The 12,496-nt window shown below is 39.6% G+C and overlaps 1 protein-coding gene across 5 annotated transcripts in view; it reads left to right on the top strand.

Moving 5' to 3' along the window:
- CNTNAP5 (contactin associated protein family member 5) overlaps positions 1–12,496 on the top strand; it is a 505,995-nt gene that overhangs the window by 387,559 nt on the left and 105,940 nt on the right. For all 5 annotated transcript variants that reach the window (XM_079923775.1, XM_079923772.1, XM_079923774.1 and 2 more), the window contains one exon: positions 5,342–5,566. In XM_079923775.1, coding sequence (XP_079779901.1) covers positions 5,342–5,566 — 225 coding nt within the window. The remainder of the gene's footprint in view (positions 1–5,341; positions 5,567–12,496) is intronic.

Raw genomic sequence — 12,496 nt, 5'->3', positions numbered from 1 at the left:
TGACTGATAATGTCAAACACTGTTTCATGTACTTATTGGCCAAGTGTGCATCTTCTTTGCATGTCTATTCAAATCTATAGCCCATTTTTAAACTGGGTTATTTTTCTTTTTACTGTTTGGTTGTAGAATTTTTTTTATATTCTGAACATAACTCTCATAATAGATATATGATTTGCAAAATGTTTCTCCCCTTTTCACTTGCTTGACAATATCTTTTGAAGCACAAAATTTTTATAAGTCCAATTTATCTATTTTTTGTTGTTGGTGGTGGTGTTTTGGTGTTATATCTATGAAACCATTGACTAATCCAATGTCATGAAGATTTATGTCTATGTTTTCTTCTAAGTGTTTTGTAGTTTTAGGTCTCACATTTAGTCTTTGATAAATTTTGAGTTAATTTCTGTATATGGTGTAAGGTAGGGGTCCTACTTTATTCTTTTGCTTGTGACTATCCAGTTGTTCCAATACCATCTGTGTACTTGTCTGTAGCCCACCTCTACCCCAACCACTATCTGAAGTGTCTAGGTATGACGGTCATTTAAATTTTTTGAATTAAAAACTCTAGGTAATATATTTGGAATTCTATTTGAAAATACATCTGGAAATCTAGAAAAATAAAAACCAAGCTAATCATTCAAAGACAACCATTAAAAAGGAGATCTGATATTCTTGTAGCTCTTTTCTTTGCATTTAGTGTAGCTGAGATAATCCTGTCCATTCCATTTTATATTCTGAATTTTCTTTATTTCATTTCATAGCCATTCCTATATAATTCATCAATTTTAATGATTGCAATATATTCCATCTGGTGGAATTGCTTCTGTGTATTTGACATATTATATCACAGAGCATTTTAGTGTAGCAGTAGTAGAACTCTGGTACCAGTCCTGCCTGTGTTCAAATTCTGGCTCATCTACAGTCTACACTGTGTGACACTGGTTATGTAATTCAACCTCACGATTCCTTGGTTTTCTCGTCTGTAAAATGTGGAAAATTCAGGAATTCTTCATGAAAGATTCTGATGGAAATTTAGTGAGCATTTCACATAGCAATTGAGATAATGCCTGGCCTATAAAGTCTCAGTAAATGCTCTTACTATTGCTTTGGAATTTTAGATTGCCCCAAATTTTGCACATAAATAATGCTGTGATAAACACAATTATTGATTATTCCCTTAATAATGGAATTTCAGTGAAAACATAGTATACATATTCGGGTAATTTAGCAATTGCCAAAAACCTGTTGAAAAAATTCTATAATATATACCTTCCTGCCAACTTATATTATTTTTTAAAAATTTTTATTACAGAAAAATTCAATTATGCACTATAGTAGAAGGGTTTCAGAACCCCCATGCATCCATTATTTAGCTTCAACAACTATTAACTCATGATCATTTTTATTTCGTCTACAGCCTAACATCCCTCCTCCTATTATTACTTTATTTATTTATTTATTTATTTGGCTGTGTTGGGTCTTAGTTGCAGCATGTGGGCTCTTCATTGTGGTGCGCAGGCTTCTCTCTAGCTGTGGCATGCGGGCTCCAGAGTGTGTGGGCTCAGTAGTTACTTGCCCCGCAGCATGTGGAATCTTAGTTCCCCAACCAGGGATCGAACCCACATCCCCTGCATTGGAAGGTGGATTCTTAATCACTGGACCACCAGGGAATTTTATTATTTTGAAGCAAATTCTAGATATCACATCAGTTCTATAAATACTGCAGTATGTATTGTTAAAAGATGACATAAAAATATGTATCCACAGGACTGTTATAGTAAGAAAATTTTAATAACTTTTTAATAATATGAAATATCCACTCAGCATTCAAATTCCTATTTCTTTCATTTATTTTCAGTTTGTTTGAAGTTATTCTAAATTACTTACAGCCTGACTGATTTCTATGGAAACGCTAGACTATTCATTAAGGCCTGGTCTTTATACTTATTCTAATTCTAAATCTATTTCTATTACTATTTTTAAGACCAGCTGTTGTTTATTGAGTTCCTACTACGTGCTGTCCCTTTACATCCTCTCTTCCAACCCGTCTGCCTGCCACGAGATTGAATTCATCCCTGTTTGTGTATGAATAGCCATCAGTGACGGGATCTCATGAGAAAGCAGGAGGAGCGCACAGATAGGGTCCAGGCCCATGTCAATCTGACTCCAAGGCTGCCTTGGAGATACACAACCTCTCCAGCACCACCCTGACTCCTAGCATCTGCTCTGAGTTCATTTCACACTTTAAGGCCTAGTCAATACCAAGCTCCTCTTTCAGGTCTTCTCACGCTGCTCCCGCCCACAGAGGCATTCAACTCTGGGACTCAATGTCTCCGTCATTCGCACATCACATTCAAGGCCACCTTCCATTGGTCTTATTTCTTTTCATGTGTGTTCTGTCTTCTCAGAATCTAATCAGCAGTTTCTTCCACCAGGTAGGTACTCAACCGATGTTGCTAATATTGGTTATCATGGCCCTAGAGTAGCATGATGGTCATTGGTAATAATCACCTTCAAGTGAAGATTTTTCTTTCATTTTGCCCAGTGGTTTCAGATGTTCAGATAAATCAATCAGAGAGCTTAAATATGATCAGAGAGCTCAAACTCTTAGATTATAAAAGAAAAGAAACTGAGAGAATAATCAAATCCAGGTGTTTTGCTGAATTTAGTTTTAGGTTGAACTTCACAATATCTAAATAAATAAAAATACAACTGGGGCTGGGGAGGAGGGAAGACAGAATTTGGTAGGACAGTTCTAGTTTAAAAACTGCTTTTCAGCTCTTCCTTGGTGGCGCAGTGGTTGAGAGTCCGCCTGCCGATGCAGGGGACATGAGTTCATGCCCCAGTCCGAGAAGATCCCACATGCCGCGGAGCAGCTGGGCCCGTGAGCCATGGCCGCTGAGCCTGCGTGTCCGGAGCCTGTGCCCCGCAATGGGAGAGGCCACAACAGTGAGAGGCCCGCATACTGTAAAAAAAAAAAAATGCTTTTCATTTTAATTTCCTATCTTAAGTATAAGGAAAAAATGTAGTATGAATGCCTGTATCTAATATACTATTCATGACAGAATGATCTGAATTATACTTACATTTGAATACGCACACGAACATCCCGTAAAAGCCATTACTCTGTTAACTAGGAGTTAGTAGCTCAAAACGCAGACCAAATGTCCCCAAGGAAATTCACTTGAGAAGAGTGCTTGAATCCAGCTGATGATCACCTAGAACCCTCCTGTTGCCAGTTTCTGCACAGATCTCAGTAATCAGGAGGACCAATGATTTTCTAACCTGCATGCAAAATGCAGAACCCTTTCTCTGAATCTTTAGTGAAAAGGAACCGGTATTCCCAGTCTGCTAAGCAATATGCATAAATATGCAACTTTAATTTTTTTGGCACCGTGACAGACTGTTACAGAATTTTCACAAAGGTAGAACAAATTTGCAATGGAATTAGGAAGCAAAAGCCAGGTTTGATCATGTTCTAGGTGGCACCAACTCAATCAGAGAACTTCATGGGGAATCACGGATACTCAATCTTTCAGAAAGAAAAGAAATTAATTATGCCAATATAGATTCATGTGTTTTTTAACCAACAAAGACCTATTGTATAGCACAAGGAACTATACTCAATATTTTGTAATAAGGGAAAAGAATCTGAAAAAAATAAATATATATGTATGTCTAACTGAATCACATTGCTGTACACCTGAAACCAATACAACACTGTAAGTCAACTATACTTCAATTAAAAAAAAAGAAAAAAAAATAGATTCATGTCTAATGTGCTGTTTTCATAGCAGAGGTTTGTTTCAGATCCAAGCTCTGTTGTTCTACTGAGGAACCTTTGCTCCATACCCTGATACTGTGTAGAGATAAAATTGAAAGTAAACTTAAGAGCAGCCCTGATTCAAAGAAGAAAATATGCCAGCACTTGGATGCATGTGCAGTCATTAAACAGATATATTTTATGATGGGCATTAGTATGGGTTGAGGTTGAATTCTCTTCTAATATGGAGAGTCTGTGAGTTTAAACTACCGTGGTAACTCTCTTAAGAGCTTTTAACATATCCTCTTGTTTATCCGCCCAGAAATATTGTTGAGGGAGGTGTTATGTTTCCCATTTGCCAGATGAGAAAACCATCTCCATGGGTTTGACTAACTTGCCTGGAACCACACAGCTAGTATGAAATCAAAGGAGGCTTCAGATCCAGTGGTGAAATTGGATCCTTGCTGATTCCACCGAACAAAAATGATAGCAATTGGAGTGAAGACATTATACAGGGAGGATTGGGTGATTCCTGCTCCTGCAGATTGAATGTCATCAGTCTGTAGAGGCTTCCCTTCCCAATGGTGATGGCAGATCTGTATCCTCTATGTTGTGCTGTAGGAATTGTTTCCCATGGGCATGCCTATTTGCCAAAGTCTTTGCTCTTTTATGGAACTGAAAACCAATTCCCTAGGTATTTAAAATCATTGAGTCCAAAGGGGAAAGGGGGGAGAGAGAAATTAGGATTTGGGGGTTAACCTAAACACACTACTATATATAAAAGAGATAACCAGCAAGGACCTACTGTATAGCACAGGGAACTATACTCAATATTTTGTAATAACCTATAAGGGAAAAGAATCTGAAAAAGAATAGATACATATTATGTAAAATTGAATCACTGTGCTGTATACCTGAAACTAACAAAATACTGTAAATCAACTATCCTTCAAATAAAAAAATAAATTAAAATTAAATAATTGAGTCCAGGAATTGGATACCTATGCCTTTCCTACTCTTTCCACAGATTTTCTCTCCTCCATTTCCACGGGTCCTCACACTTTCCCAACACCATAGAGAATTACTTTCTTTCCCAATGTACTACTCTCAGTAGTTTTGAGCCCACTCAACACCCTCCTGACCCACGAGAAAAACATAAACCAGAATTGTTAGGATTTCAGTTTTGAAAGTAAGATAATCCTGGTGCAATTTCTCTCGACTATGCAGGAGGCCGGGACATCTCCTCTTTGCTTCTTGAGAAATCAGCCGGGCACGTGGTAGTTGTTCCGCAGACATACATGAAACTGGTCCTACATTTCACAGTGCACATCTGAGCTCTCTCTTCTAGCCACACAACCTTGTTCAAGGTGCTTAACCCCGGCAAGCCTCATGTTTTTCATCTGTAAATAGAAATGGTGATTTCTGCCACTTCAAAATTATTGTGGGAAGCATATTCTATAATTCATATAAAAACTCTCACACAGTGACCGATGCATAGGAAACAATAAACAAGCAATGATGGCTCTCCTGCATACTCGACCAAATGTTTTAATGTGTGCTTTCCCCTCTGATATTTTGCAGAGGTTTCTGCTGTCTTTGAGGCTGGCACTTCAGTGACTTACATGTTTCAAGAACCCTACCCGGTGACCAAGAATATAAGCCTGTCTTCCTCAGCGATTTATGCAGATGCAGCCCCATCCAAAGAAAACATTGCATTGAGCTTTGTGACAGCCCAGGCACCCAGCCTCCTGCTCTGTATCAACTCTTCTTCTCAGGGCTACCTGGCTGTCCTGCTCTGCAAGAATGGTGAGTTCTGTTGGCATGAAGCCTGATGGAGTGTTATTCTGTGCTGGAGGGTCAGTACATACCCTCCAGAACTCTGCATAATTTCAATTGAATATGGTCCCACCTGGGCAGTGTCTTTCCAGATCTCCAGTCCAACCTTTGATTGTGCTTTTCCTTTATGAGTTGCAATTGGTATTCAGGAGCCGTGTCAATTCACTGCTGAAGTCTCGAATACATTGACTTTAATTTGCTTCAACTGTGTAGCAGTCATTCTTTATTATTTATTCTGTGCTGCAATCCATTAAGTGTAAAGGAGCAGATCATCAGCGTATCTGAATTTCAGAACGACACTCGTCACATACATCCTGTCGTCTTTGCTGCAGGATCCTTTACTGAGGACTGTTAAAACAACTGGCATAAATGCATGCTGTATTAATAAAAGCTGAATGCCTAGGTCTTAGAGAGAAGTAGTATGTGTGAGTCATAACCTTGTGAAGTATGGGGCTGGGTGCTGAGAATCAGATTTTGGAAAGAATGTGGACAAAAGGAAATATGTGAAGATTAGAATGATAAAGGGGCTAGAACCCAATGAGTACAAGGACCGTTGAAGGACATCAGTTTTGATGGCTGTTAGCGGAAGCCAGGTTTGCTCTTCACACTACTTAATTCTACCCTGCAATGTTGAGGACAGTTTATGTAGTCACGACCAAGGACACTCAGGTCAAACTCCTGGAGAACAGTTGGAACAGGCGAAGAGGGCAGATGTGGACATCCCTGTAGTATGGTCTCAAAGAACACTTTCCTATGATTGAGAATTTCTTTTCCCCTCTTGTAACTTGCTATATAATGAGATGAGTTTGGGCTTTTGAACCATCCACCACAAGGATGGACTGTGGCACTGGCGGGGAGCATACAGGAAGCTGGGGATACACAGCACACACTGTGCCCTCTCTAGACCTTATGTGGAAACTTTAGAAATCTCTCTTGCTCTACTTTTACTTGAGTTTGTTCTTCCTTGTGTCATCTTGTTTTCCAACTAGGTATGAACTAGATAATGAAGAATGATATGTGGGCCTCAAGCAAGGTTCAAAACTGGTGGACCTGTGGGTTGAATCGGGCCTGATTTACAATAATAATAACAATGGCTAACTCTAAAGGACTCATTCATCCTGAAAGCAACATGGAAGGGAAGAAAAAAAGGAGATAGAGAAACTAGGATAATGAATGGTCATCCAAGACTGTCTGGTCTTGAAAGACTCTGCAAGAGCAAAGGAAAACCTTATGGGTTACTAGACCTCTTATTTATCAGCAGAGCTCTGTATGAATAGAACCATTATAGAAACATGTCAGTTTTTAACTCTTGCCCCTAAAATGTCTCTGTAAGGTCAATAAGGCTGGCTGAGGAGAGTGAGCATGGATTAACGGATTAACCTAGGCCAGCCAGCTAATTCATGACACAGCTAGGGCCAGATGCCAAGTCTCTAGGTAGTCAGCCCAACAATCTTTCCTCTAAACTAGATCGTCCTGCTCTGTTGGGACTGGACTATAGTCAGATGGTTACACAGCACTGAGATGCCCGATTTCCCCGAAAGCACCTTTTGGGTGTGGTTCTGCAGGATCATGCTTATGGTTACAGACTGTGTAACAAAAATAACTATATCACATTACATATATATTACTCCGTATAGTCTATTATAATAGAGATATTGAACTCTATGCTGGGCACTATTCTCATTAGTACAGAGGACTTAAGCCTCACAATAATCCTGTGTGATTACTGGTATTAACAGAATCAGTATCTTAGAGTTGTAGAATCTAAGGCATGTAGACAGACATTAAATAACTTGCTTAAAATCCCACAGCAAGTAAGGAGAGAGCTGAGATTCAGTCTTCCCTCCCCACGTCTAGTAGGTATTCTTGACCATATGAGGTAAGCTAAGAGTGTTATTTTTTGAAAGACAGCATATTTTAAATAACTTTAATTGGGAAGGCATTCTTCTCTCTTTTTTTAATTGAAGTAGAGTTGATTTACAATGTTTTGTTAGTTTCAGGTGTCCAGTAAAGTGATTCAGTTATACATACATATATATCTTTTTTTTTTTCAGATTCTTTTCCCTTATAGGTTATTACAAAATATTGAATATAGTTCCCAGTGCTATACAGCAGGTCCTTGCTGGTCGGGAAGGCATTCTTGAATTCTGCCTTAACCTGTATTTTCTTATACTCTAATGCCTCACTTCATTGAAGGCTCTACCTGACCCCATAGGCATTTACATGTTTTAAACCCTGGCTAAATGCAGGAAGCAAGGAGATATTTGTGCCTTGTTTTTTGGTTTAATGTTAGATCTCAGGGCTAGTATAAAAGTACAGGCCTTGCAGCTCAGTCTAAGATACAGGAAATGGGTGTCCAAGCCGTGGTTAGTAATGGGGTGTCCCCCAACCCCTTACTCAATCTCAGAGAATCACTATCCCCGCCCACCTCGCCCCACCACGATTGCTCTAGGGACCTCTTGTTGTAGTAGGTAGTGCTGGGGGACTCAGTGATTGAGGATGCTGGACTTTTCCTGCCATCTCTTTCTCCTACAGAGACACAACTAAGACAAGTGCTCATTCATTCATTCTTCTATTGATTCTCTGGGTCATTGATTCTCTGGTCATTAGTCCCCCTGCACAGGATCAGGAGACTGACAAAAGTAAGCAGGATACAGGATACTGTGCTCTCTCAACACAATCAGGAAAAAGAGAGACTCAGACACTACCTTAAACTTTTTGAAAGATAATCTAAATACATGAGGGGATCCAGTTGCCCAGATTTCTCAATCAATCTAACTAGAAGTGAGAGTTTGCCTAACTTGAAGGATCAATCTCCTAGGAATTCAGAGATTACAATGGTAGAGTAAAATGCCTTGTGCGACAGTGAATTCCTTGTCATTGGAGGTCTTTGAATAATAATTGCATGATGATTTGTTGGAGAAACCATAATAAGAATTCCAGCAGTGGATGGCAGAGAAAAGTAACCTCTTAGTTTCTTGGCATGTCTTAGATTTCGTGATTCTCTGTTCCCTTCCTGTGTCGTCTTACATTTATATTTCTTTCTGCTAGGGCTTTATTTGCAGACTTAGAAATGCTTCTATAAGAAGTTAAGAAGTGGTATGCTTTTCTAAAATTTTTTATTTTATGTTGGAGTATAGTTAATTTACAGTGTTGTGTTAGTTTCAGGTGTACAGCAAACTGATTTAGTTACACATACTCATATATCTGTTCTTTTTCAGATTATTTTCCCATATAAGTTACTACAGAGTATTGAGTATAGTTCCCTGCACTATACAGTAGGTCCTTGTTGTTTATCTATTTTATATATAGTAGGGTGTGTGTGTTAATCCCAACCTCCCAAGTTATCCCTCCTCCCCGACCTTTCCCCTTTGGTAACCATAAGTTTGTTTTCTAAGTCTGTGAGCCTGTTTCTGTTTTATAAATAAGTTCATTTGTATTATTCTTTTAGATTCCACATATAAGTGATATCATATGATATTTGTCTTTCTTTGTCTGACTTCACTTAGTCACAGAGAATAATACCTGTCTCCTTCATAAAGCTGTTATTTTTAAAATTTTTATTTATTCATTTATTTATTTTTGGCTGTGTTGGGTCTTCGTTGCTGCACACGGGCTTTCTCTAGTTGCGGCAAGCGGGGTCTACTCTTCGTTGCGGTGTGTGGGCTTCTTATTGCAGTGGCTTCCCTCATTGTGGAGCGTGGGCTCTAGGCACGCGGGCTTCAGTAGTTGTGGCATGCAGGCTCAGTAGTTGTGGCTCACGGGCTCTAGAGCACAGGCTCAGTAGTTGTGGCACACAAGCTTAGTTGCTCCGTGGCATGTGGGATCTTCCCGGGCCAGGGATCAAACCCGTGTCCCCTGCATCGGCAGGTGGATTCTCAACCACTGCACCACCGGGGAAGTCCATAAAGCTGTTATTAAAAAACATAAGTTAATATGTGCAAAAGTGCTGCTTCTACTAGAAAATACTATATATATGTACACAATTATTATTACTGCAACTTTGTAAACAGTAAGCCCAAATAGTCACTGGCCCAGACTTTTATTATTAGCCTCATTTTGCCCACAGCAATAATACCAATAAAAATGATCTTATTTCTCCTGGAAAAAAAAAAAAAGAAGTAGTATTCTTACAACTTGTTCCCAATACATTCATAGTATTAGGTCACTGGCCTAATTGTCAGTGAAAAATATGGGGGACACTGAATTGTAAGGAACTAGAAATATTTTTAACACAACTCTGATACATTTCAGTGGAAAATATACCTCTGAAAATATTAATGGAAGTAAAGAATACTTACAGATTGAAAAAAAAAAAGGTTAGGAGGGAAAAGACAGTAAAGAGTTAACTTGGGAAAGTCTCTGGAAGGGATTTTTAAAAAAATTTTATTGGAGTATAGTTGATTTACAATGTTGTGTTAGTTTCAGGTGGACAACAATGGAAGGGATTTTATAATAAGATTGATTCGCACCTCTCTGATGTGGACGGAAGAGTTTTCTGTTAGCACAGCTTTCTTAACCTTTCTTTGATTTAAGACACCTTTGGGAATCCGGTGGAAATTAAGAGAGGGTTACTCTTAAAAGGAGCCTTTTTTGTTCTCCCCAAGAGGAAGAAAATGCCCACGGCCACGTCATACATAAAATGGCTTCAATTTCAGCACTCTTGGTTAAGAAGCCAGGGCATGGAGACATGGCTTGCAAATATATTTAATAAGGCGGCCCAGGCTGGGGGAGAAAGAGCAAAGGAATGCAAAGCCATGCTTGTGAATCTCTCCCCGGCAGGGTTTGATCTGGCAGGTTTGGAATTCTTCTTTGTCCTTGATCATTGTTCTTGAATTTTCTCCAATTGGACATTCAGGTTAAGCCACTGCTGTCTTTTCAAATGAAAACAGGTGCTTCCTAAAGGAAGAAAAGGATTTTAATTTCTGAGATGGAAGAACAAAGGCAGAAAGGGAGACATTTTGGGGTCAGAGAGTCCTTAGGAAAGAGAAGGCAATTGTGTTTCAAGAACCTGGGGTTTGGGACCACAGGCAACTTCTCAGAGGCACGGCAATTGGAGGAGAAGGGGCCGTTGAAGGAGGAAAATGGTCTAGAGAAGGAGATGAGAATGTTCAAGAGACACAGCTTTCAGAGCATTTTATTGAGTGTTGGCTCTGCCTTCCCCACAGTACGGGGCAGCTCTCCTTCATGCTTGTTATTTAACAAATATTCCCAAAGCATCTTCCATGTGGTGGGCACTATTTCATGTGTGGGAGAGACAGAGATAGACTGGATCCTGTCCTGCCTTTAAGGAATCTAGTCTAGTGACAAAGATAAAAGCAAGTAAGGCAACAATGTATCAGCAATACTAGCATAGAGATCTGTTCCAGGTAGAGTGAGCAAGTCTTTCTGGGAGGGAGGGTCAGAAAATTCTTAATGGAGAGTGACCCTTGAATTAGTCCCTGAAAGATAAATCAGTGTTCTCTACCTGGATATTATATATCTTTTAATAAAATAAGTTGTTGCTTTGATTGTTCCTCATTTTCTCCTTTTTATTCCCATTGCATATGAAATATGATTTTTTTTTTTACCAATCAATTCCCTTTTCTACTCTTTTATCATCTGTCCTTCTTGGCTCCCTGATGGTAGAAATTAAAAAAAAAATAAATTTAGAATCTGTGATCATTCTAAGACCATCAATCGAGGGTGAAATCACTTGGGTACAAAATCCAAACAGGATTCCTGGTCACCTTCCCCTGGTGGCTCCTCAGCTGCCTTCCAGCACCAAATAGTACGTCTGACTTTGCTTCAGCATTTTCTTTTTATCAGTCTTTTTTTTTTTTTTTTTTTTTTTACCATATATATTCATAAGATGCACTGTCTGCATTTGTGATTGCACATACCTTGGAGGAAATAGTGATGAACCCAGACACTTCGCCTTCCTGTCACTTCATCAGGAACAGACTGACTCAAGAGAGACAGGGATGAAGAGGAATCCAGAGAGGGAGTGTCTTCAAAGTACAATCCTCAACAGCTGTTTTCTCACCGGAGATCTTCAAAGGTTCACGCTGCCCCCATCACTCCCTCTCTGACCCTGGCATATGCTTGAGATCCTCAGAGCCACAGAATCCTGATAAACAGCCTGAGAAAAGCATGCCTCAGAAGGCGTGTCTCCTTGGCCTTACTAAGCCCTGATCACTTTTGTCTCTGGGCTTATATCAAACAACACTTTGCTGCTTGGAATTTAAAATTCCCATGTCTTTTGCTAGCACCCAGACTTTGTTTAGGTTGGTTCATTTCCTACATTTCTGAGCTTTCCAATCATCTCTTGCTCAGGGATACTAGGTCCTGCTGGACTTCTGTCCTCCACTCCACAAGAATATGGCTATAACACCTTGAGAGGTCACCTTTCCCTCTAGAGGAAGGATAGTGATACGGGCAGAAGGAAATAGCATTCCCAGTATCATCACTTACTTAGTCCACCAAGCTGAGGGGTGGGCGTGAATGGAGAAATGCAGGCATGATGAGTAAGACTGGATGTCAGTCATCGTTTCTCTTTCTCTACTCCTTGTTGTGGGAGATCCTTTATTTTGTAGTGTGCTCATAGGTTCTTGACGATTACTGTGGACTGAATCATGTCCTCATCAAACTCATATGTTAAAGCCCTGACTTTATTGTGTCTGTATTTATAGTAAGAAGGTAATGAGGTTAAATGAGGTCATAAGGGGGAACCCTGATCTGATAGGGTTAGTGTCATTGTAAGAGGAGACACCAGAGCTTGCTCTCTCTGTCTCTCTGTCTCTCTCTGTATTTCCATCTCTGCCATGTAGAAATACAGTGAGAAGGTGGTCGTCTGCAAACCAGGAGAAGAGCCCTCACTAGAGACTGAATTGGCTGGCACCTTGGTTTTGCTGGCCTCCA

This window comes from Stenella coeruleoalba (assembly GCF_951394435.1).
Source record: "Stenella coeruleoalba genome assembly, chromosome: 6".
NCBI lineage: Eukaryota > Metazoa > Chordata > Mammalia > Artiodactyla > Delphinidae > Stenella > Stenella coeruleoalba.
This window is presented reverse-complemented; position numbering and strand designations above follow the sequence as displayed.